At 39.8% G+C, this 27137-nt stretch overlaps 1 protein-coding gene and 1 pseudogene across 7 annotated transcripts in view; both read right to left on the bottom strand.

Annotated features, from left to right (window-relative positions):
• The window catches only part of Tanc2 (tetratricopeptide repeat, ankyrin repeat and coiled-coil containing 2), a 320134-nt gene that overhangs the window by 44098 nt on the left and 248899 nt on the right, over positions 1-27137 (bottom strand). For all 7 annotated transcript variants that reach the window (XM_031355012.1, XM_031355013.1, XM_031355008.1 and 4 more), the window contains 2 exons: positions 25446-26053; positions 2760-2868 (listed from right to left, as the gene is read on the bottom strand). In XM_031355012.1, coding sequence (XP_031210872.1) covers positions 2760-2868; positions 25446-26053 — 717 coding nt within the window. The remainder of the gene's footprint in view (positions 1-2759; positions 2869-25445; positions 26054-27137) is intronic.
• On the bottom strand, positions 14849-19611 carry LOC116079181 (annotated as a pseudogene).

Genomic DNA, 27137 nt, shown 5'->3' with positions numbered 1-27137 from the left:
ACCACACCTTCCATCACACCACATCTTCCATCCCACCACACCTTCCATCCCACCACACCTTCCATCCCACCACATCTTCCATCACACCACACAATAAGGTACTATTTTGCATTCACTTTTAGATGAAACAGAAGACAAATGACATCTTTCTTTTTTCTTTTGGTTCTAGGGATGATGTATACCACTAAGCACTATTTTCAGACTGGTGTAAGGAAACTAGAATCCTCACACACTACTGGTGGGACTGTAAAAAATGGTGTGGACACTTTTGAAAACAGATTGACAATTTTTCAAAATGTTAAACTTAGTTTTCAAAATGTTAAACGTAGTTACTATATGACCTAGAAATCCTATCAATTCTTGTTTTTATTTTTTTGAGATGTGGTCTGACTTTGTTACCTAGCCTCACCCAAATTTGTGCCTTATACCACTGTGTTCAGCTCAGTTTTCTATCCCTGGTCCCTCCCTCCACTGAGCTCAGCACAGTTCTATCTCTGGTCCCTCCCTCCACTGTGCTCAGCACAGTTCTATCTCTGGTCCCTCCCTCCACTGTGCTCAGCACAGTTCTATCTCTGGTCCCTCCCTCCACTGTGCTCAGCACAGTTCTATCTCTGGTCCCTCCCTCCACTGTGCTCAGCACAGTTCTATCTCTGGTCCCTCCCTCCACTGTGCTCAGCACAGTTCTATCTCTGGTCCTGTGTAATTTCAATACTCAGGAGAAGGAAAATGTTGAATTCTTGCATAGTGTGGCTGTAGGCTGTAGAGTAAGTTACAGACCAGCCAGCCAGGCCTACAGTTAGAGACAGTAAGATAAATAGCTAGCTAGATATAGACTGTCTATATAAATCTGTACCTTAATATTATAAATGTACTAATGTTACTAAGTTGTAGATGTAGTAAATGCTATGTTAAAGTAGCTAATTTTCTTAGCAGTAGTTTTCACAGTATTCATTCAGATTCATTTCAAAAGTGGAGCATCTCAATTATTTCAGTGAATGTATAAAAATGTTATGTATCTATACAATAGAATATATTTTATAATAAAATAAATAAGGTACTGATCTCTTCTGTAATATTAATAAACCATGAAAACATGTTAAGTGAAAGAAGCCAAGAGAATATATTACAAGAGAATATATTACATATTTTCATTTCTGTGAAATATTTTGAAAAGTCAAATTTATGGGACAGAATGTAGAGACATGACTTAACAGGAATGAGGCTCATTTTTTAGCGAGAATAAATGCACTAATGGTACAACTCCAAGGACACTAACACACACACACACACACACACACACACACACACACTCACTCCTAACACTGGTGAATTTCATGTGGTACATAAAATTAAACCTCAGAAAGGTGTCAAAACAAGAGAATTTAGAAGGTTGTATAGCCAGCCCAATGTCCAGAATCACAGGTTTTTATCCTTTTCTTATTTTAAACGCCATTAATGACATAAACACACCTTTTCTCAAACAAGGAAAGGGAATTTAGAACTGGAATAAGTATTAGTTGGACTGCAGAGGAGAAGTTCTGAGTGGAACTGGATATGGCCATGTCTGCCTTTGACTTTGCATGACTCTCAGCTGATGGAAACCTAAGACTTCTGTCTGGGAGAAGCCAAAGTCTCTTAACAGCCTCTGCACTGAAAGGATTCTGTGGGCTGCAGCACCAGAAACACCAGAGTCTACTCCTCTTTCTTTAGCTTGCAGACATGCCATCACTCTATGTTGCACACCGGAGTGTTTACAGCCTAAATCACATACAGAGGCACTCTTATCTCAGACAACCATACTGTCTCCATCAATGTAAGATAAAACTGTGCTCATGAAACAAGTGTGCAGTTTAATGTAGGCACTGATGTGCTGAAGTCACACTTGGTTAAATAAAGCTTCACATTCTTTCTCCATTGCTGTGCCGTGCCGTTTATTTTATGGTGTACCGATACAGGCATCAATTTCACCTTTGCACCTTATCCCATGCAGATTGTGTGTTGGAAGACTGATGGTCATCCCCATCTAATCTAACAATGGCTATCTTAATGACTACGGATGTAGTAGACAGTTATTACCGTCTTGAACCTGGATGCTTGCCTGCTGTATTAGTTGTACTCTACTTGTAGAAAGTAAGGTAACTAGCTAAGGTCATTTTTGTTAGCCAGGACAGTTACGATTCAAAGAAAGGATTTGTCACAGTGGGTTTTATTTTTGTTCATGTGATGAACAAACGTCTGTCTGGTTGTATGCTTACATATTAGGAAGAATTTGTGAGGCTTTTGGAGAACTGTTTAAGATTCTTGGACTTTTAAATTCTGAGTCAGGAAAGAACTCTGAGGGACCACAGGGGTTATAACTATCAGAATTTTCTTCTTGTGAGGGAGAGTCTTGCTCTGTGACCCCAGCTGACTTGGAAGTACTCAACCTTAGCCTCCCCTGCTGGTTACACGTGTGCCACTATTTCTGCATGAGACTTTTATTTTTGCAGTGCTAGACATTGAGCCTTTTGCATGCTAGGCAAGTACTACTGAGCTACACTATGAATCCACAGGACTAGAACTGTCAAACACAGTAATAAACTGAAACAGTAATAGTGAGTAATAGTGAATTGTAGGCTAAAAGTAAGGTGAACAATTTCCTCCTATGCTTTCATGTGGACTATAAATTTCTTGGACTATAATATATAAGTATATATAGAAAGTTCATAATATATGTATATGTTGTTACTATATACATATATTAGATATATGAAGATTACCTTAAAGATGTGTGCTTTGAGGATGTGATGTCCTAGTTCAATAGTCTGTTGTCGGTTTAGTTTCCCCTCTTGGCGGGAGAACCAGAAAGCAAGTAATGTGTGGCCACTCCTGCAAAGAAAGAGAGTCATCTTAGAAAATTTAATGCCTCAGTTTTGCCTTGGCTATTCAGGTTCAGCCATATCTCCAATAAACTAGGTACCATTAAGTTAGCATCGTGGAGAAGGACATTTGTTACTAGGCAAGTAGCATGTTTGGACATTACAAAGCCATTTCCAGTTGGCTTATTCCCATTCCTCATACAGACAACATTAATTGGTTTCCATTTTTGCTGCTTGTCCTTGTTAGCAGCTCTTCATCAGTGCTCCTCAGACTCTGTATTCATTCTTCTGTATTTTCACTGAGCAAGTTCATTCAGGCCTCACTGCAACCACTATCTACGGCTTATATATTTTTTCTCTATTTAGACTTCTCTGCCTACGGCCTCAGTTCTAGAGCTGTTTATTGGATTTCTCCATTGGGAGTATTGCAAAACCTAAACTCATTGTGTTGCAAAATGGACTGATGGCCTGTTCCTAGAAGTCTTCTCTGCCAGCCAATACAGTGGAATACTTTCTTTTTGATGCTACCAGTAGACATGTATAATCTCTAGTACAGTATTTACCACACTGTTACATGCTTTCTCTTCCAGTAGACTTGAGTTTCCTGATGGCATCCACTATGTCTCTGATAACAAACTCCTAATCTGTTTATGAAAGAGAAAGGCTTCCTCCCAACTCCTTTGATATTGTCATATCTGTCCATGGTGTCTAGTACTGCCTCCTTGGCTCAAATCATGTGATTAGCTGGCCTGAGGACAAAGTTGAAAGCAGGGCTAGGCTAAAAAATGCCAGCAAAATTGAGCCTGAGCCCTGACTGTGTAGCATCTAAACTGTTCTAATTTTGGGTTACTTTAAATAAATCAATTATTTTTTGTTGTTTAATCCATTTATATTGGAATCTTGTATAGCTCAAAAGTATCCCAATGATAATATTGAAGTGTTAATCTTGCCCCCACAAAATTATCTATGATGCTAAAAAGCAAACCTAGGACTAAACACTTGCCACTGAGCTATACTCCTAGTCCAGTTTTTTTCCTTCTTTCCTCTTCTTGTTTGTTTCTTTTTATTGATATAAGGTCTCAGAAAATGTAGACCTCAAAGCCCATTTTTAATTTTTACATGTATGTATGTATGCATGCATATGTGTATGCATAGGAAGGCCAGAGAACAACATGTAGGAGTCACTTCTCTCCTGCCATGTAGGTCTTGGTGAGCAAATTCAGGTCATCCTTCAGGTTTGGCAACTAACACCTTTACCCTGTAAAGGGCATCTCACCAGCTCAACCTTGAACTTCTGACCCTGCTTCTACCCCCTGAGGCTTGCTTATAGGTATGTGTACTACCATACCTGGTTTATGTGATGCTGGGGATCAACCCCAAACTTTCCTACAAACTAGGCAAGTACTTACCAACTGAGCTATACCCCCAGACAATACATTCTTTTAAATGTTAATATGTTTGTGTGGTTTATGTGAATCATGTGTGCATATATTTCTATTTACATTATTGAAAGAAAAATCTAGATCACCTGTATTCCCCATAATACCTAATGCATTCTACTTCTTGTAAAAATGTGTACAATGTTTTTAGGACAAAAAACTGGACATTAGGGTCTCAGCAGTGAAGGTACCTGCTACTATGCCTGATGAGCTGAGTTTCATCCCTAGAATCTACTTCGTAGAAGGAGAGAATCAATTTCTGCAAGTTGTTCTCCTATTCCCATGAGTATTGTGATATACCTGTGCACCCCTAAATAAATATAATGAAAACCGACTAACAAACAAAACAGCAACAAAAAACTTGGACTTTTTCTTTTTTATTAAAAAAAAGTCAGTATCTGGGCATAATGGCACACACCTGAGTTGAGCACCTCACTAGCCCAAGACGATCACAGGTTGGGGGCCTGCGATGCAACAGCCTGGCCTGGGATATACAAAACTGTCTCAAAAACAAACCAACCAACAAGGAAACTCATCAAGCAAACAAACTCGAAACAAGGTGGGAGGGAGTACACAAGGCTCTTGTCCTCCCTCTCCTCTTCTCCCTCCCTCTTTTTGAACCTGGAGACTATGAGGTGGGTCAGCTTTCACTTTATAGATATAAACCATCCCAGAATCTTCGTTTCAGTAAGATTTTGAAAGAAATCACAAATTTGTCTTCACAGAATTTCTAAACTGCATGGATGCTAGGTTACCTTGTTTAACCACACAAGGTTAATCACATGGGAAAGAAAGATTTAGCTGGAAGAATGCCCAGACAGCTTAATCTGTGTGGAATCATCACTATCATCTTGAGGTCTGAGCACAGGGTTTTCACCTTTCCATCATCTAAAAATGCCCACTGAACTCTCACAGAAAAGAAACTGAAAGCCCCATTTTGTGGTCCGTCTGGTGTAGCAGAGCTGGGGAAGTGAGCCATTCAGCTGGTAATAGCAGAGTTACTGGAGCTTTCCTGGTGTAAGTATTATTCTTTTAAGTGACTCACCCAAGACTATATAATTGTGACAACAGCTCCTGGATGCAGGCCTCTGATCTACTTCTTAGGCTTTAAGAGTCATGAATGAGAATTCATGTCTCCTGGGATTATAAAGGTAACAAAAAGCCTGTGTTGACAGTGAATGAGGTTTCTGGTTAAGACACAGATTTGGCTTTGTCCTAGTGATTTCTTTTATTTATACTACAGTACTTGATTTTCTCCAGGGTGCATCTGCACCTAAAGATAACAGTGTTTGTTACTGCTACCATTGATTGGGCACTGAGTATATGAATAGCACACAATACAGATGAGTTGAGGGTGACATTGCCATTCATTTCCTTTTGAATAGAAATATGGTATATTTTTATTAAAAAAAAAGACTTTGCTGGCTCTGTACCTCTATTTCTACCAACCATTTAAGAAGCTGAGGCAGGAGGATTACAAACTTAAGATGTTATTTTTCTTGGCTCCTAGTTCATTGACATTATTGGTAGCTTTTTAGTTGTAAACTAATGTGTTTTTTCTCTTAACCTCTGATATTTTTCTTTCTCTTATTTTTTCCTTCCAGCATTAGGCCTTATTTGTGGTATTATTAAAGCTATCTCCTTGGGAGCGACACCTACACTGGGTTTCCATAGTGAAATTAACAAAAAATTTAAAACTTACCTTTAAAGGAAAAACAGGCCGGGCTGCTGGCAGGTGGTGGCTTATGCTTTTAGTCCCAAAACATGAGAGGCAGAGACAGGCAGATCTCTGAGTTTAAGACCAGAGAGAAATTTATAGAGAGAATTCTAGGACAGCCCGGGCTACACAGAGAAACCCTGTCTCAAAACATCAAAACCAAACATCAACAAACCTTAAAAACAAAACAAAAAACCCAACAGCAAACTCTACAACAAAACCCAACTATCTCTTGACAACTGTGACAACATGCTGGCACTTCCCCATTCCTCCCAGTGATGTTATGTCTGTGCCTTCTTCTCCTCCTAGGTAGCTTGTCTCCTGGTTTCAACTTTCACCTCAATGTACATGACTCCCACAGAGACATCTCAAATATGGAAGATTTATTTGTGCTTCTCTAGCTGCCTGCTAGCTCTCTCTACCTCCATCACTGTCAAATGAAAGTCATCTTTTGAAGTTGGAGCTTTTCCTTTAAAACAAAGACTTTAAAACTAATTATTTTTCAAACATGGCTAGACAGGCATAAAACCAAGTACCACTTTTCCTCCTTTATCTTCCTCACATAGGTTAGTGTTAAGAGAACCATGGTTCCCATTCTATTTCAGTGTCTACTCCTTGGCCCATTCCAACAATATACTGCAAAAGTTGATCAAAATCTTGCTAAAAATTCTTCAAGGACTTATACTTCTTTCAGTATTCCCTTTTAAAACTCTACTCTGATTAGCTTCAATTGTCAACTAGACTTATCCTAGAGTCACTTGAGAGCAGGGCCTCAGTTTAGAAACTGTCTACGTCATACTGGCCTGTATGTCTGTGGGTAGTGGTGGTGTTAGTCTTGATTACTGTTTCTCTAGCTGCCTGCTGGCTCTCTCTACCTTCCTAACTGTCAAATGAAAAGTCATCTTTTGAAGTTGTCTTGATGCAGGAGGGCCTGAGGCAAGTGGCTTGAACTGTAACTTGAAAGCTTGCTGGGTATAAGTCAGCATTCAAGCCTCCTATCAAGGAACACCCTTCCAAGGTTCCTGCTGTGCATCCTTGGCCGCGTGCTCCTTGGCCAGATGTGATACTGCATGGAATGGCAGGCAGGCCTGCTTTCAAGTTCTTTCCCAGAGTTCCCTCAACGATGAACTAACCTGGAAGCTGAGATAAACCCTTTCTTCCCTTCAGTTGAATATTTCTCACAGAAGCAGAATGAAACTAGAACAAATCCTCAGCATGTTATTCAAAGAATATTCAAAGCCTGTTCTCAATTAAGCTTCCTACTAATCTCTATTGGAATGGAAACCATGTTTTTCATATAACTAACTTCTAAGCAATTAAGCAGTAACACTTTAGACTTGTATATTATAGTCTTCAAAATAATAATTTCTAGAGTATCATAAAAACACTATACTTATAAGCATAGGAATAATGCTACTTCTCTCATTTAGTGGAACATAAACAAGAACCCCCCAGTATAAAAGGCAACATATCTACTTGTATAGCATTTTTTTTTTTTTTGAGCCCTTGCTGTCTTGGAACTTGATTTGTAGACTAAGCTGATTTTGAACTCAAAGAGATCCATATTTCTGCCTTCCAATACCACTGAATTATTAATATAATTAAAATCATTAATAGTTTATGTTGACAAATTTAGAAGTATTTATCTTTATTTGTGTGTATGCATGTGTGCTTACATGAGTTTATGTGTACTGGGTGGCCCACAGAGGACAGATGGTGTCAGAGGCCCTGGGGCTTGGGCTAGAGTTACAGGTCTTTATGAGTTGCTTAGTATGGATGCTGACAACCAAACCTGGGCCTTCTTTAAGAGCAGTAAGCATTCTTAACTGCTAAGCCAGCTATCTAGCCCAATGTCAATAATTTTTAATTAGCAGTTTGGGAAACAGTGAATTAAGAAATCAAGCAGAATGAGCTCTTTTAAGTGTGATTTTAGTTATTTTAGTTACATGTTCTCTCTAATTGAAAATTATGGCATCAAACTTGACTTTAATATAGGTTCAAAAGTGGTTTGAAGGTCAAGGAGGGGTAGTGATCTCCAACTTGTGATTTTCTACTCAGCCTCCTGAGTGCTAGGATTACAGCTATAATCTACCATGATGTCTATTATATTTGATTTTAGGTAGTTTAGGAGAGAAGCAATCACAGGTCAGAGCTGAGGATTGTTCCTCCCACCCCACCCACACTATCTTTTCTTCTTTTTCCTGGATACACATGCTTTAATGGGATGGTGGGAGAGGTGGGTCATTTTCTGTTCTCACTTGCAGGCATCAGGAGCCCCTTGATGCACATTACTGAGGACAAAACAAACTCCCTCTTGTAACTCTGAGTTACAAGGAGCTACTGTCATGATGACTTGGCTTCCTATGCCTAAGAGTTCAGAGAAAAACCTTTTCTAAGTAAGACTCAGTCTGCCTCATCTCAATTTAACTGTTTAATACATTATCACAAATGGCACTGTATCTGTTTTTCTAATAGATTTTTACTTTGTACTCTAGGGAGATACATAGTCTTGAGGTTTTTATTTGTAGAAACGAAATATGCCAACAAGTGAATCTAAATATTTCAGGCATGGGTGTTTGCTCAGCACTGTAATACTGGTCAGTTGTGTGTAGGTATATTAATTTTCTTAGCTTTTATGAGGACAAACTCAACAGACAAAACTTTAAATGTTTTAGAAAACAAGACTTGGATGCTTTGACATTCTATGTGATGGTCACATGTGACAAAATTCTAGAGTGAGAGCTGGTGTCCTTCTTTTTTTTTTTTGAGACAGGGTTTCTCTGTGTAACCCTGGCTGTCCTGTAACTCACTCTGTAGACCAGGCTGGACTCAAACTCAAGACATCTGCCTCCCAAATGCTGGGACTAAAGGCATGCGCCACCACTGCCTGGCTTAAAATGTGTATCCGGAGCGGGCCTTGAACTCGTGATCCTCTTGCCTCTGCCTCCTTCAGCAAATCCTACTGGCATGCGCCACCACAACTGGCACATACCTATCTTAATATGGGTTGAAACAGTATGGAGTATTATGGAATGCTTTTATATTATAGAGGAAAATGTGGGGAATTACTTAGGCAGGCCTACTGAGGTAAAACTGCAGAGCTGGCTATCCCTTACAAGTTTATGCTTTCCTCCTATAGCCAAGATTTGTTCTTGGGAAGTGGCTTTGCGTTCAACAGTGAGGAGATGAAGTCATATGATGGAGTTATGCTTAATGAAATGTGGAGAGAAATGATATTCATTACTTTAGATTTGTCCCAGAAAAATATGCTCCTGTGCTTTATCTGTCTTCTCCACTCTGTTAGCAGATGACATCAAGTAGATGCCACAGAACAGTGTTAAAAAATGGCAGTCCGGAGTCTAACTTCTTGAATTCTTTGTATACATTGGGTATTAGCCCTCTATTGGATGTAGGGTTGGTAAAGATCTTTTCCCAATCTGTTGGTTGCCGTTTTGTCCTATTGACAGTGTCCTTTGCCTTACAGAAGCTTTGCAATTTTATGAGGTCCTATTTGTCAATTCTTGATCTTAGAGCATAAGCTATCAGTGTTCTGTTCAGGGAAATTTCCCCTGTGCCCATGTGCTCGAGGTTCTTCCCCACTTTCTTTTCTATTAGTTTCAGTGTATCTGGTTTTATGTGGAGGTCCTTGATCCACTTGGACTTGAGCTTTGTACAAGGAGATAGGAATGGATCGATTGGCATTCTTCTACATGCTAACCACCAGTTGAGTCAGCACCATTTGCTTAAAATGCTGTCTCTTTTTCCACTGGATGTTTTTAGCTCCTTTGTCAAAGATCAAGTGACCATATAACACTATTAAAAAATGGGGTACAGAGCTAAACAAAGAATTCTCAACTGAGGAATACCAAATGGCTAAGAAGCACCCAAAGAAATGTTTGACATCCTTAGTTATCAAGGAAATGCAAATCAAAACAACCCTGAGATTCCACCTCACACCAGTCAGAATGGCTAGGATCAAAAACTCAGGTGACAGCAGATGCTGGCGAGGTTGTAGAGAAGAGGAACACTCCTTCATTGCTGGTGGGACTGCAAGCTGGTACAACCACTCTGGAAATCAGTTTGGCAGTTCCTCAGGAAATTGGACATAGTACTACCAGAGGACCCAGCTATACCTCTCCTGGGCATATACCCAGAAGATACTCCAACATATAATAAGGACACAGGCTCCACTATGTTCATAGCAGCCTTATTTATATTAGTCAGAAACTGGAAACAACCCAGATGCCCCTTAACAGAGGAATGGATATAGAAAATGTGGTACATTTACACAATGGAGTACTACTCAGCTATTAAAAACAATGAATTTATGAAATTCTTAGGGAAATGGATAGATCTGGAGAATATCATCCTGAGTGAGGTAACTCAATCACAAAAGAACACACACGGTATGCACTCACTGATAAGTGGATATTAGCCTAGAAACTTGGAATACCCAAGATACATTTCACAGATGACATGAAACTTAAGAAGAAGGAAGATGAAAATGTGGATACTTCAATCCTTTCTAGAAGGTGGAACAAAATACCCATAGAAGGAGTTGCAGAGACAAACTATGGAGCAGAGACTGAAGGAAGGACAATCCAGAGACTGCTCCACCTGGGAATCCTTCCCATATTCAATCACCAAACCCAGACACTATTGTGGATGCCAGCAAGTGCTGGCTGACAGGAGCCTGATATAGCTGTCTCCTAAGACGCTCTGACAGTGCCAGACTAACAGTGCCAGACAGAAGTAGAGGCTCACAGCCATTCATTGGACTGAGCATAGGGTCCCCAGTGAAGGAGCTAGAGAAAGGACCCTAGAAGCTGAAGGGTTTGCAGCCCCTTAGGATGAAAAACAGTATGAACTAACTAGTACCCTCAGAGCTCCCAGGGACTAAACCACCAACCAAAGAGTACACATGGTGGGCCTCATGGCTCCAGCTGCATATGTAGCAGAGGATGGCCGAGTCGATCATCAATGGGAGGAGAGGTCCTTGGTCCTGTGAAGGTTCTATGCCCCAGTGTAGGGGAATGCCAGGGCCAGTAAGCAGGAGAGGGTGGGCTGGTGAGCAGGGGGAGGGGAACAGGGTTTTTTTTTTTTTCCAGAGGGGAAATGGGAAAAGGAGATATCATTTGAAATGTAAAAAGAAAATATCTAATAAAAAAAATGACAGAGTCTCTATTAGACCAGGTAACACCCACCAAAAAAACCTGTAGAACAGACTTCTTCCAACCATATAGTGACTCTGGATTTTTGTGAATGGAAAATAAATTTCTACTGGGAAACCCCAAGATTTTAGCTTTATTTTTAGCAGTTATCAGTGTCTTTAGTGTAAAATTGTTGAGAGAGTGATTATAGAGAGATGGACAGAGAAAGCAGGAGTAAGAATGGACTTGAGATTTCAATGTCAGTGAAATAAGCAGAAACTAAAATACTATCTTCATGTGTTAGGTCTCTGGAAACAAGCTGAAATCACACCTTACAGAAAGACTGTCAGAGACTGTCAGGATCAGAAGAGGAGCTCTTGTGCTTTATGACCATGGTCATTTTCTACCACCACTAACCAATCAGTCCAAAGGCTCCCTACGTCTAACAACTGCTATTTATCTCTGCAAACACAAAATCATGGCTCAAATCACAAGACAGCTAACGCACAGGAATGACACTGTTGCAGCACCAACAGGTTTTCTTCCACAGCCCATCGTGAATGAAGTTGCTTCAAATGGCTGTTCCTCCTGTGTGTGGTCTCTATGCTCCGTAAGAGGCAATCACTGTTTTGGACATGAAGGAGCCAGTGCTTTTGCTCAAGACCCCATGCCTTTGCCTGCCTCGCTTCCTATCAGCTGTAAGAAGGCACAGGTGTCACCTTCCAGTATATTCTGTAGCTCCCTAGCCTTAGTAGAAATATAATGGGGGAATTTAAAAGAATCTTATGTAAGTTCAGAAACATTTGTTCTGATTAGCTAAACAAACATTATATCCCTGGGCAGGAAAGAACCTTAAGTTGCCTTTTTTTGACAGTCAGATTCACTGTTTCTTTCTTTCTTTTTTTTTTCCAGAACTTTTCAATGATATATAAACATTGACATTGAGCATATTCCCCACTTTTTTTCTCTAGCAGTTTTAGAGCTGCAGGTCTTATGTGAAAATTAAAAAAATTTTTTTATTAAATTAATTATTTTCTTTTATTTTTAATTTATTTTTTACACTCCATATTCCATTCCCCACCCCACCATCTACCCTCCAACTGCTCCACATCCCACACCTCCTCCCCCACACCCTGTCTCCACGTGGATGCCCCCACCCCACCACTCCACCTAACCTCTAAATTCTTTAGGTCTCTGGAGGGTTAAATGCATCATCTCTAAATGAACACAGACCCAGAAGTCCTCTACTGTGTGTTGGGGCCCTCATATCAGCTGGTGTATGCTGTCTGCTTGGTGGTCCAGTGTTTGAGAGATCTCGGAGGGGGGGTCCCATGTTAATTGACACTGCTGGTCCTGTTACAGGGTCACCCTCCTCCTCTGCTTCTTCCAGCCTTCCCTAATTTAACAACAGGGGTCAGCAGCTTCTGTCCAGTGGTTGGGTGCAAATACCTGCATCTGACTCTTTCAGCTGCTTGTTGGGTCTTTTGGAGGGCAGTCATGATAGGTCTCTTTTTGTGAGCGATCCATAGCCTCAGTAATAATTTTGCAGGGAGAGATAAGGATCTAATTTCGCTTTTCTAAATACTGAAATTCATGTTTCCTAACAGAGTTTGTTGAAAATTCTGTCTTTTCTCCAATGCGTATCTTTGTAAAAAATTAGGTAGCTATAGCTGTGTGGAAATGTACTTGGCCCTGTTTGATTCCACTGATCTGTCTATGTGCCTGTCTTTGTGTTGGTACCATAGTAGGCTATTATTACTACATCCCTGTCGTATAATTAAATCAGGTATTGTGATAACTCCTGCAGAATTCTTTTTGACTGTCCATATTTTGTATTTCCATATAAATTCTGATTTTTTTTTAATTTGTAAGGAATGACCTCGGAATTTTTATGGGACAGAATAAGTCTGTCAGTTGCTTTTTCCACAAGATTAATTCTTCTTCTTAGAATTTCTTTCCATCTCTTAGTATCTTTCTCAATTTCTTTCTCTAGTGTTTTAAAAGTTTTCATTGTAGAGGTAGGTCTTTTATTTCTTTGGTTAGATTTATTCAAAGGTAATTTATTATTTTTGTAGTTATTATGAATGGAATTGCTGACCTGATTTTTTCAGTGTGTTTGTCATGGTACATAGGAAGACTGCTGATTTTTTAAGTTAATTTTGAATGCTGCTACTTTTCTCAAAGTGTTTATAAAGTCAAAGTTTTGTTTTTATGTGTGTGTTTAGTCCTTAGAGTCTCTTATGTAGAGGATTATACCTCTAAATTGAGATACTTTAACTTTCCTATTTTCAATCCATTTTATTCCCTTCTATTGTTCTATTGCTTCAAGATTTCAAGCAACATATTGAGAAGTGGAAAGAGCGACCAATCTCATCTTGTTCTGATCTTAGTGGAAATGTATGATATGATGGTGACTGCAGGCTTGTAGACAGCCTTTATTATGTTGAGTATGCTCCATTCAATCCTAGCCTCTACATGACTTATATCATGAAGAGATGTCAAAGACATTTTGTCATTTTGTCAAAGACATTTTCTGTACCTATTGAGATGATCATGAGATTTCTGCCACTGAGTCCATTTATGTGACAAATTCCATTTACTGATTTACATATGGCATGAAGTTAAGTCGGTTATGATGAATGACCTTTTTGATGTGATCCAGAATTTGGTTTGTATTTGAGAATTTTTGCATGTTATGTTCACCACTGAGATTGGTATGTAATTTTTTTGGCATGTTTTTATTTTATCTTTGTATCAGATTATACAGATTTTATCTTTGTATCAGTATAGATACAAAGAGAGAACTGGGCCTGCAAGATGCCTGTAATCTACAGGATGGCAAAGACACATTGGAAGGGATTCCTTCTAATAAAGGCTACCTGACTGAAATATTTTCTCTGACAAAAGACCCAAATTTGGGCTGGAGAGATGGCTTAGAGGTTAAGAGCACTGACTGCTCTTCTGAAGGTCCTGAGTTCAAATCCCAGCAACCACACGGTGGCTCACAACCATCTGTAATGGGATCTGATGCCCTCTTCTGGTGTGTCTGAAGACAGCTACAGTGTACTTACATACATTAAATAAATAAATATTAAAAAAAAAAAAGACCCAAATTTTCTTTTTGTGTGATTTTCCATCTTAAGCCAAGGACTCTGAGGTATTATAAATCTACTCTATTCCTTTGGGCACCTCCATTAAAAGTTTTTAAAAATAAAGGTTATTGCTTTGGAAGGACAGGAGTATTTCTTTTTTTCTTTTTCTTTTCTTTCTTTCTTTCTTTTTCTTTTTCTTTTTTTTGGTTTTTCGAGACAGGGTTTCTCTATGTAGCCCTGGCTGTCCTGGAACTCACTCTGTAGACCAGGCTGGCCTCGAACTCAGAGATCCGCTTGCCTCTGCCTCCCAAGTGCTGGGATTAAAGGAGTGCACCACCACCGCCTGGCTGGATAGTAGTATTTCAAAGATGGATTAAACCCTGGCTCTCTTGCAAGAGGAACATACTTTTAATTGCTGAGTCATTTCTCCACCCCCCTTCTCTATTATGTAGAATAATTTGAGTAGTCCTGCCGTTAGCTATAGTTAAGATTACATAAGAGACAGGGAAGGAGCTTGTGAGTCCTCATCTCAAACTAAGGAGCTACTAAGAGTTTATGGGTGCTGAGGAAGACTCATTTTTCTTTGGGGGAGTTGTCACTAGTAGGTTGCATATGCTCTAGTGGATGGCTCCACACATGTATACAGAGACAGAAGTAATGGATTTAGTGGGATATTAAGAGGAGGTGGGAGGGAGGGAGAGATGAAGGGAGGGAGAACAACAAGAAGCTGGGAGGAGGGTAAGTTGGAGGGACCAAGAGGAGCTGAAAGGAGGACACTGGGAATAGATAATTGAAAATAGATATATACTGTATATATGTGTAGAATTCTCAAAGGATGGAGTTATAAACAAACAAACAGATAAGTAAATAACAATAAAATATAATTTAAAAATACAAAGTTTGTGGGTAAGTTGGTATTCTGATACATGTATATGTAATGTTTTAACTATGTCAGACATATTTACATCGTGGACTTGGGATATACTTACACAGCAGGAGATATTCAATCTACCTGAATTCGGACTCCAACATTCTAGACAGGGGAAAGCTACTTTTGGCAGTATAGGTTTGGAAAGTGCACTCTGAAATAAGGTTACCTATTGCTATCATCACTGTATTCTTCTCCAGTCTTTCGTGGGTTGTCCACTTTAGTTGTCTATGAGGCTCTCAGGTTTGTGGGGAGGACTCCTCAACTTGGGAGTGCACAGGTCCTCTAGTTCATAGTGCCCACTCTCAGAAGCACTGTATGTGATTTTCTCCTTCATGTCCTCCTGGCTCCTCTTGTGCTCAAAAATCTAATGGAGCTGGTACCCAGCATATTCTGGCTTGGTGGCCAGTGGACCAGCTGGCACAGCTACACCTAGAATATCTGATACCATGTAGAAGCATAGCCAGCTCACAAAGGGAGCACTCCCAGGGTTATAGTGGGTCTGTTTATGATCGTAGAGAAGCCCATTTACCTCGAAAGAAAAATCTACAGACATCACCTTACACAAGCTCTCAGGAGGTACACAGGAAATCCTTTAGTCCCATACACTTAAAAGGATTAATCTTGGTTTTCTCTCTGAGTTGTTTTCCTGTCACCTTTGAATATACACAGTAGAACTGGAAATAAGTCTGACAGTCATAGAAAGGGGTCCCCACTAACACATTATGTCCAAAACATAGTCAGTCTGGTTTACCTCACTGTAAATGCTATTCAAAATGGTGTAGTGTTCGGCTGCTGTTGAGTTTCTCCTGTTGACACAGTAGCCATTCTTGGTGTAAGTACTGGCTGAACCCCTGGAGATCATGATAATGGCTTTTTTCCCAACAGGACATACAACCACAATCTACTCTTGCCCCAAATCTGAAGGGACATCAATTAAACACTCAGACAGTGAATCAATTCATCAGCATAGTGTTTTGGTAACTTCTTGCCAGTCGATGTCTATTTCCTCTTCATCTTCCTTATCTTCTCCATCTCCATCCCTGTCCAGTCATCTTCAGCCAGTCTTCTGTCATGGTTCACATAACCCAAATGCTTGAATTTCTATAGTTATATCAACTGGTGGAGCTGCTCACTCTGCTCCAAGAAACTGTATTTGGACAGGCAGCTGTGCTATTCAGTTCTTGAGACACAGGAAAGCTACTAGCTAGGGCCTGACTCAGTTCTTCCATCTTCTCATATCAAGTGCTACTCATGCACACTGCCCCCTTTAAGCTTTCTGAAATGTACAGTACATTATTATTTCTGTTGTCTCTCTGTTGCATAATAGCACACCAGGACTACATGCTCGTAAGTGAGATTAACACTCACTGACATTCTTTTCTGCCCATAACTTTGAGTTTGGCTTTTTTACTTACTCTCTGGTTTCATTCATGAGTTGCAAAGGATGGTGTGTAATTTTCCCCCTCTGGCTGAATAGCAGCAAGTACCTCAGTGTACATGCATACTACAACTTCCTTATCCATCTGTCTGCCAGCTGATGAATACTCATCATTGCTTGCATTCCTTGGGTATTGTGAATACTGTTGCAATGAACATAGGAGTGCAGGTATTTCTTCAACATGGCAATTTGTTTTCCTTTGGATACAGAACTGGTAGTTAGATGTGGGATCATACAGCAATTCCATTTTTAAGCTTCTGAGGATCTTCCATACGTTTTCTGTAGTGGCTATGGAGTTATAGTCTCATCATCCATGAATAAAGGCTCTCTTTTCTCCTCATCATTACTAGCATTTCTTACCTTCAGGCTTTTTTGGGCCACTCTTGTTGGGGTAAGCTGATGATTCACTGTGCTTTTGAGTGCATTTCCATGATAGTCATTGATGAGCATTTTCTGATACACCTGTCAGTCATCTGTATATTTATTTATTTATTTATTTATTTATTTAACTTTTTAAAACTACCTATGTCAGTCTATTGTCCATTTTGGAACCAGTTACTGTTATTTTTGGTCATTGAACTTTCTGTTGCATATGATCAGATGCACATATGTGAAAGCCTAATAAAGTCTACCAAAGATATATCCTTTTAGAAATGAGTAAAGCTACATTTCTGGAAAGTCAATCTACATAGGGATTTGGTGCTTTCTCCTACATTTCTTCAACTTGTTTTAGAGCCTGTTTTACAAATGCATTACTGCTCTAGATTGGGCATCTGTGAGCCAATGATGAGGTCATCAGGCAGTTGGTGGGGTTTCATGAGGCAGCAAAACTATGACTTTACTGGACTGGCATAACCTGAAGTAACAGTAGCTATAGAAAAGTGGTCAATTTCTCTCATACCCCTCTATGTCCCTCACTCTTTGTTTATACATTTGTCACTGTACTTTGCTTTGAACTATAGCTAGTTATGAATGAGTCTATTAAAATCACTAAACCATAATTCCTTATTTCTTTCTTACTTACACTTGTATGTCCTACAGTACCTAACTCTGCATCTCAAATACATTATTTAATTAGTGGTTATTGATGTTTGCTGGAATGCATGCTTTCACCTACTTCTGGAGCACGGGAGAAAGTAACAGAGTGAGCGAAGGTATATTATCTATGGCACTTTGAGAAGAGGGTCCTAAATATTTCATGTGATGGGGCTGGAATTAGTAGTACTTATAAGTTTTTCAGTTATTAACTCATCATTAAAAATTTACAGTGTGCCAGGCAGGCACTCCATCAATCATTAGGAAGGCAAAGGTGAGACAGAAAGTTATTGACCTTACTGAAGCTACTCAAATTCTAGGGGAAAAGTGGACAATAAATAATTGCCAATAAGTTAATAAACTGTAACACACGTGAGAAAGGAAATAAAAGATTACTAAGGACTCAGAATCCAGGAGGGACTTACTTAGTAATGTGAGGGAAGTCTCTTTCAGGAGGTGGCGTATTGGCTAAAGTCTGAAGGGACAATGAGAGGTGTCACTATGGAATGAGACAGGGATACTGTTCAGTGCAAAGGTTTAGAGGAGAGAAAGAAACATCTAAAATGTAGAAGAAAATTGTACAAAGGAGAATGAATGAGCTTACCTTAGAGGCAAGCAGAAGCTATTTACACACACAGGGCTTTGATTTTGTTCTGATCTTGAGAAAAGGCACTGAAGGGTTCGAGAAACAGCCATATGGTATCAACTGTCTTTGAGAACAACTGCTTTGGCTGCTGGAGCATGGACTGGGGGAGGGCAAGTGGGAGACCAGAGCGTGGCCAGTGGGGATAAAAATAAATGGGTACTTACAAATCAATTTCAGAACTTAGAGCCAATTAGATATGCAGATGGCTTCAGTAAATGAAAATCTCACAGCTGTGGGTTTTTATAGTTAAGAGGGTAGAAAGCGGTTAGTGTTGACTTTGGCTAAATGAGGAGTTTTATCTGTTTCTGAAAGTCTCTGGAGATAGTGGAGTGAACTGCTTTACACACACACACACGCACACACACACACACACACACAGAGTATTGTCAAGTCTCACTAAGCTGGCAATAGCTCCTACTGACTGCTGTGTCATTAATCCTGGCTTGACAGCCCCTGGGGTTCTTTGGATTCAGTTAGTGTTATTTTAGAGGCTTATTAGTAGGATAAATTAGCCTTTATTTCTTATGCTTTTTTGTGTAAATATGTATGTATGCATGTGCATGTGTGTTTGTGTAGGTGCATATGTGTTCATAGGGGTGCACATCGTGTGTGCATGCCTCTCAGTGGGAGGGACCTGAGTGGGCTGGCTGGATAGTGTGCTCCTGGAATCCATCTATCTGTACTTCCCCAGTGCTGGGATTATGAGTATGTATCCCTACACTGGCTTTTCCTTTTGTGTGGGTTCTGGGGTGCAAGCTCAGGTCACCAAGCCTGTACAGCAAGTATTTTACCAACTGAGTTCTTTCTATAACCCTTTATGCTATTGTTAGTATTAAAAAATGTCTTTGTTGGACAATGAGGTACACATGCATATAATTTCAGGGAAATCGAGGCAGGAGAATTATGAGCTCAAGGGAAACCCAGGCTACAATAACAAGACTCAGTTACAAAAAAAAAAAAGTCCTTAATCACCTCTCCACATCCTTCCCTTTTTATAATTTTAGATAAAATTATTTTAATTTTAAGCCAGTATTTTTTATGGACTATAACCACCTTTAAAATATGCCATGCACACTTTACGTGACGGCGGTATTTGAGGTGTAAACTTCAAGGAAAGTCAGTCTTCGGCCTCCGCATTGTCGCCTGGCACCCCAAACTCAGAGGTAGCCCAGATATGTCCTCGTACTCGTGTGCTAGGAGCCCACTAAGATTTCTTAACAGCTAGAAAAAGAAAATTCGGACATTGCTCTCTGACCTTCACCAATGTTCCAACGTCCTAGTCAAACCCTGGCTTGGAATGTTAAGCCATTCTAATTGCCTTTAGCATTGTGGGTAGGGCATTAAAGCTTACAGAGAGACAGCATAGAGCATTCAACAGCAGGCAGTCTGCATAGAGCATTCTAGATTCAGCAGTCTATATTCAGCATTCGGACTTGCTCTCACTCGGACTAGAACCAGAACTTAGGTAGACTAGCAGCCCCCCGGGCCCAGAGTGCTTGGGCCCGGGGGGTGTGTGTGGGAGGGGGTGGTGGTGGGTGGTGGTGGGGGGTCCAGCACCAGTTGAGATTCAAGAGATTGAGCATTCGAGATTCGAGCATTCAGCATTGAGGATTCAAGATTCGAGCCTCTACCCTCTTGGCTGGAGCACCCGCAGCCCCCTGGGACTCTGGCTGGGCCCACGCGGCCCGAACATGCTCGGAGCCCAGGGTTGTTGCGCCAGTCCAGAGAAGATGGTTGATGTTTTAAATCCAGTGTGTTTTAGATGGCCTCAGATGTGTCTCGACTACTGAGCTGCCAGATTTTTCATTTCTCTCTTTTGCAATGATTGTAAAAGCCTCATGTCAATTTTTAAAGAAATACACTCAGACCTTACACCACTCGTGTCGAGTCTGTTTGTCAAAGCCGAATCCTGTGCACACCTGGCCAGAACCCATCGTCCCGCGGAACAAAGGACCCCATAAGAAACCCCAGTCCGTGGCAAAATTAAGCTATATATGCATATTTAAGAATACAAAGCAGTGTTACTTTGTAGAAGAATACAAGTCCCTTTTAGAGTTTCTGACTGCTGCTCTTCTATAAAAGTTTCATGAGTAGCAATGTGTGAGCATTTATGCCGAGTCATAAAACAATGCCCTATGCATCTTATTATAAGCATAACTCTCCTTTGTATATATGTTGACTTAGCATATTTCTCATGAGCTTTTATGACAATATTAGTTTTATGACAGCATGTAGTTTCTGTTTTAACTGGGCTTGAGGGAAAAATATTATTATCAACCTTTAAAAAACTTTCTTGGACTTGGAAAAGGAAAACTAAAATGTTATGCCCATCTTCTGATGGTTAGATAGTTCTACTTTTATAGTCTTGCTGTATAACTAGCCTCTAACTTGGACCCTTCTGCTTCAGCTCCCTGAAGCTAGGATTACAGATAAGAATCAACACATCTAGATGGCTGACTTTCCTTCCTTCCTTCTCTTGTGATGGTGGGGATCAAGTCAAGGCCTTATGCATGTTAGGCAAGCACGCTACCCTTCAGTTACCTTCCAAACCCCTGTTAGTTTGAATATAGAATAGCTTACTTACTGACTACTGAAGCGAACACTAGATTTGCATGTGCTCTCATCTGGACCACAAAACAGAACTTCGGCTCAGAAAAGCACTACTTCAGATTTTAGTTTCAGATTTATTTTTTGTGGTGATTAGATAATAGGAAAAAATTCATTGATTAAATTAAATAAATTCTAAGTAACATTAAGGTCAGAGAACTCTCTCCCAGGAAAACATGATATGTAAACCAGGACAGTAGAATACTGATTTCCTCCTTGGTGGGAGAGAAGCCTTAGAAGTGAAAGGACAGTAAGGAGCTAACTCTTCTAGGTGGTAAGGTCACCTTGGAACAGTCAAGCATTAGTGAAGGATGTCTGGCACATCAGAATACCTAAGGGCTGCTTTAGGTCCCGGAGTCTCTGTTTCCCCTTGCTTCATCAGTTTGCTAAGGTCTCTATAAACACTTTTAGAAAATAGAACCCACTTCACGCTTATGGATTATTGTGAGACATTGCAACATCTACGAGAAGCAGTAGCCTTGACTTTGTGCAAGATTAAATGTTATCCCACTTGAAGGTTCCTATCTGGATTAGAAGAATATACTTCACTAAATTCATCAATTGTTTACTGGCTATGCAGGGCTCTGGCATGGATAACTGTCATATTAGGGTACATATCCTCTTCTTTCTTTTAAAACCATTTATTTTTATTAGAAGGACATACCTCACTAACTAAAATTCACGTGCATTCATGTTTTGCCTGCATATATGTCTGTGTGAGGGTGTTGGATCTCTTGAAACTGGAGTTACAGACAGTTGTGAGCTGACATGTAGGTGGTGGGAATTAAACCTAGGTCCTCTGGAAGAGCAGCCAGGGATCTTAACTGCTGAGCCATCCATTTCTCTAGGCCTCTTTTTAAACCTTTTCTTTTAAAATCTTAGACAAATTGCTTACCTGATGACAGTGCCAAGAGCACTAATTCTCCAAAAGATAGTTCACTAAGTGAATGTGTAATTCATGTCCATATATATCCAGAAAACCAAAACAAATAAACAAACCTTGGCAAGCGCTATTAATTATAAGCAATCAACTCTGGTCATGAGGAAGCAAGTTCAGTGTACAATTATAGTAATGGATTTGTGTAGTCTTCCCTCTATTTATTCACCACAGTATTTGCTCTTCTTAGTTTGAGGAAATCAGGTCAAACTAACCTAAACTTCCACATCGTGATGTCTATACTAATTATATGAACTTCCTAAGTTTACTGCCTTTAATTCAAATACATGAAAATAAAGAAGACAGAGCTTCTAATTTCTGTGTCAAAATAGTCACATCCAGGGCAAAATGTTAATCTGAGAGCTGTTCTTAGGAGAGGCAAGTTATCGTTAGAGAAAACGAGGAAAGGAAATAGGAAATAAGTACGGAGACTTATTCAGGCTGAGCACCACAAGGCTGAAAGTTCCCTGTTATCTCTCAGCTTCAAATTTCTACTCTCAAAGTCACTAATGGCTTGGACAGAAAAGGCTAATGCCACTTTTCTCTCCACCTCACTTAAACTGCACAAGTTGCCTTAGATGGCTTTTCTACCTTCTCACTATTAGCATAATAATAGGCCTTGGTTTATTAGATTAGTGGGCCAATCTATGTCTCAGTGTCCAACGGAATAAAACAGGGAAATTAAGTCCACGGTGACAGTGATGAACAGTGGGAAAGAGATGCAGAATAAGGCCGAAGGTCCAAGCTTGTGAGTGCTCACAGGACATGATCTCACAAAGACAGAAGACACCAAAGCTTTTGACATGAGAAAGAAGTTTTAAGCTGAGCAAGGTAGTGCATGCTTATAATGCTAGCACCTGAGATGCTGCGGCTAGAGGACAGCCTGATCTACATAGTGTGATCCTGCAACAAACAAAGTTTTGATGATAAAAATGGTTTCCAGCAACATTTTGTTTAATCGGTCAATTGTTTAATCAAGGTCAACCCTCCCATTACACAATTACCAAGCCAGGCAAGGAAACATTTATAACCCATTTCTTTCTGTTAAGTTATGTTAATGAAATGTTAAATAACTCTCTACATTATGTTTGATTCTTTGCTCAGATCTGGGACAACAGGCAACCTGATCTTTAAGATGGAGATAATTCACCATCAGCTGTAGTACTGACCTCCTCCTGATGTGCTCTTCCTTATACTACACTCTTAGATCTTTTGTGTTTAGGCAGATACCACTTCCCTAGGTAGTCTATTTCTGATGAAGATCAACCTACTTTTGACATTCTCTGACACATAGAATATTCTTTGTGTGTCTAATCCCCTAATAAGGTCAACAAGTTTAGAGTAAACAACTACTTAAAAGCCTAGAAAATGGACTAGAACAAACAATGCTGTGTTGTCCCTGAGGTTTCTCTCTACACACGCACGCTGTCAGCCCTGTCTTACCTGATGTGATTAGAGGCACTGGGTTGATCTACTCTGGCCTACTGAGGATACTGGGTATTCCAGACAGAATTGGAGAGAAGGTGGAAAACAGAAAGGAAAAAAAATCTACAAGAAATGGAAGCTGAAGGCTATAAAAACAACTCCTGCCTGGTGATAGCCCTTTATGAAAAGTAGTTGCAGCCAGTTTCTCTGAAAGGCTAGACTAGACAGCATCTGTCCTTTAGTTGTCACTATAATTCCACTTTGTTGGCCCAGGGAGTCTCAACTGTGAGAGGAACACTTGAGTAACAAGGCTGCTGCTGTCCCAGACTGAGGAGGAGCTTGAGTTCCAACTGAAATGAAATCTAAGGATGGTGTTTTTGATTAACTCCTGGTCCTGCTTACAAATTCACTTGTTCTCTCTTAAACAAAATATGATGGCCATTTAGCAGCCCTGTTTATTACATCATCAAAGAAGAGACTACCCAGCACCTGAAGAAAGAAGGTCTGTACCAGTCTGTTGTTGCTCTGAGTTAATAAACAATATTGGGAAAGCAAGCCTTATATAGCTATAACATACTGAATAAAACCTGGATTCTCTCCTTTGTGAGCCCCTGACTTCATTTTTTGTAAAAAAGGTAGTTAATTCAGTTTGCCTTGGACTTACCTGCTTTTCAAATCCTGACATACTCATCAGGATGGGAAAACAATTAGCAACAGATTGTATGGGAACTGGCCTCAAAGTATTTTTAAAGTAACTCTTGGATTAAATATTGTTTCTTAACTAACACAGTCTTTAACTCTGTATTTTAAGAGTCAGAAGCAATATGAACAAGATTTTCAATAGTTTTATTATCTGCCATTTTAGTTTCTAAGGTTTTAAGATAGCCAAGATCAACTGGAAATATTAAATAAAAAATACATGAAGAAACAATTTGTAAGTTAAATTGTTTGTCTTCTGAATACTGTGTTGAAATCTCATGCTACTTTACTTTGTTCTGCCTGGGACCTAAGCCATTCCTCTGTCTAGTGGATCCCTGTTATACACCCCCTAATTACTCTTAGCACAGAGGTTGTTATAGTGCCCGTATTCAAGTAAACTTTATCTTATTTAATAATATCCCTAAAGCCAAAGTATAGTAATGCTGATTGACAGTTTAGATATGTCAAAGAGAATCTGTGAACTTGTTAAGTGTCTCTTAAGTGCAAAATATAAAGGCATAATAAGCTATTTTGAGAGACCCCATTCATGTAGCCTTTATTATAGCATATCCCTTTGTTTTATTGTTTTTCTCTTCTTACTGTGACTAATTTATAAACTCTGTCATAGGTGTATGTGAACAGGAAAAGCTAAGACTTATATAGGGCTAAGTCTCTCTACAATTTCAGGCATCTGTTGAAGGTATGAAGATGTAAGGTTGGATGCTACCTTACCGTTTTGTGAATGTCAGACAACTCCTGCAAGAGACCCATATTTGGTTTGCTTTAAAAAGCTGTGCCTCAAAATGCTAACAGCAGAAAGGTGTTGTTTTTTAGCTCGTCACAGGACTAAGTCTTGACACTCCTGATGGGTCTGTTACTGAAAAGGCAAGGAGGAGGAGACACATGTTCTCAGCACGCTCTATGACCTTGTAGATGTCTTGGGATTACACCGTCAGACCAGCAGTGGGAGGAAGGGGTTACTTCTGCTCTTATGTCGGTCTAAGATTTGGGATCATTAAGTAAATGTCAGTTCCTAGAGGACCCAATAGTTCCTTTTCTTTCTATGCAAGCATGCTTCATTGTACGTTTCCTGCTCTGGGAAAATATCATAAACGTTTTTCTGCCTGGCTTAATATCATCATCGAAATCTGGAACTAGCTTTCTAATTAATCAGTATGAAGGAGTAGGCTGAGAGGCATGTCCACAAATATAGTTATCATAACAAGGTCTGATGAACAGCAGGACCACAGGGACACTAAAAAACCAGCAGTGTCAGAGCTTCAGTCTTTTTGGTGAGTCACAGTCTGAGTACAGGCACTGCTAAACTTGCAGCCTTGGTTTGAGAAGCAGAGAAAAATCTCCTCATGAGAAGCATTTGAGTAAGAGCATTTCCCATTGCCTTCAATATCCATGCTCTATGCAATAAATTTAAAACAGGCTTAGAATCACTTATCACAGATCTATATCTTACCTGGGATCACAGAGAAATTTGGTTTTCTCTCCTTCTTCTCTCCAGATAAGCCATTCTCGAAAAGAAGGATGCACAAACATCCGAGTCATGTCTCTGCGCTTGATTAGGAACATGGAGAGGTTCTCCATTCTCTGTTGAAAGTCTTCCCATTCTAGTGTGCCTTCAATGCTCCCAGCATTGATGGCCTGGAAGATATGTTCATCAGTAAGTGGGTGGAGAGAGGCCACTGCCACATTCAGGAGAGGCATCACCCGATCAAAGGAAGACTGAGTTGGGAACTTCATATTGCACTGGAGTAAGTAAACCTCAGAGAGCGAAACAGGAACAACTTTGTAGCTAGAACTCTTTAGCACTAGGTAGCCTTTCTCTATGAGGTCAAATGTGAGTTTCAGGTATAGATATGACCCTTGACTGAGGGTCTTGAGGTGAGAACTGAGTTTGCCGAATGTAGTATTGTCCATCTTGCCATTAAGTGAGATGTTATTCTGGATCTCTGAGCTGCTGTGAATCCGGTGCAGGATGTAAGCCTGCAGGTCCTGGTCTATGGCTTCATTCTCTTCTAGTCGATCCAAAAAAATCCTATGGAAAGGCAGCAACTTGGTAATTTCCTAAAACAGATGGAGAGAGAGACAGAGATAGACAGAAAGACCTTCAGTTTCCCCTAACTCTCTTATAACTATGAGGTCCAGAATTCAGTCTGAATTTCTGAGTGGCTAAAGAAGAAAATAATATTAATCACGATATCTATAGACTAAAGGAAATTATTCACACAGTAAGAAGATGGCTTTTCCCAATACTGAGACTTTTTATGGGTCTTTGTAAAGAGTACATAAGGATCAAATCAAAGAAGTTCTTTGCATTCTCTTTATTCCTTATACTCTGGCTTCACTGAAACCTTATCTAGTCATTAAACATGGTTTCTGCCAAGATTGTCAATAATCTTAACCTTGGCAAATTCAATAATTAGCTTTAGTTTTCATCTTCTCAGGATCTCGGCAGTGTTTGACCGTTGACAGCATCTACCCACAGCATTCTGGGGAATCATTTTCAGCAGCCTGCTCTTAAGACACACCTTCATTTTCTTATCACAGTAACTAGTTTTATGGAGTCTCTTCTGCTAGCTCCTTTCATTTCCCAGTCCACTTCAGACTCAGGCCTCTATTAATTTTCCTTCTTGAGCCATTTCCACTCTCTAAAATAGTTCTAAATATCATCTATTTTTGCCAGATTAGTTAATTCCTCTGAGTTCTCTCTCACCTTGTATCTTGGTTTACCAAGCAATTTATACTTTGATGTTTCATAGATAAACTTGATGTGACTTATTAAGAATTATCAAATTTTTACTCCATCACAAGACATTCCCTCTGTTAACAAATTAACTGTATTGCCACTGACCCTGATACTAGATCCTTGGAGGCAACTGGGATTTTTGTTTCTGAAGATGGCATCTATTCATGTACTCACCAAACCCCAAGATTCATTCTTGCTATCTTGCAGATTCACATTCAGTCTGTCATCAAGTTTTTTTTTTTTTTTCCTTTTTGAACTTTCTATGTAGCTTGGATGGTCTAGAACTTTTTTTTTAAAGATTTATTTATTATTATATGTGAGTACACTGTAGCTGTCCCCAGACACACCAGAAGACAGCATCAGATCTCATCACAGATGGTTGTGAGCCACCATGTGGTTGTT

Source organism: Mastomys coucha, unplaced genomic scaffold (assembly GCF_008632895.1).
Source record: "Mastomys coucha isolate ucsf_1 unplaced genomic scaffold, UCSF_Mcou_1 pScaffold5, whole genome shotgun sequence".
In the NCBI taxonomy this organism is placed as follows: Eukaryota; Metazoa; Chordata; class Mammalia; order Rodentia; family Muridae; genus Mastomys; species Mastomys coucha.
The sequence above is the reverse complement of the archived record's forward strand: the minus strand, read 5'-3'. Positions and strand labels throughout refer to the sequence as shown.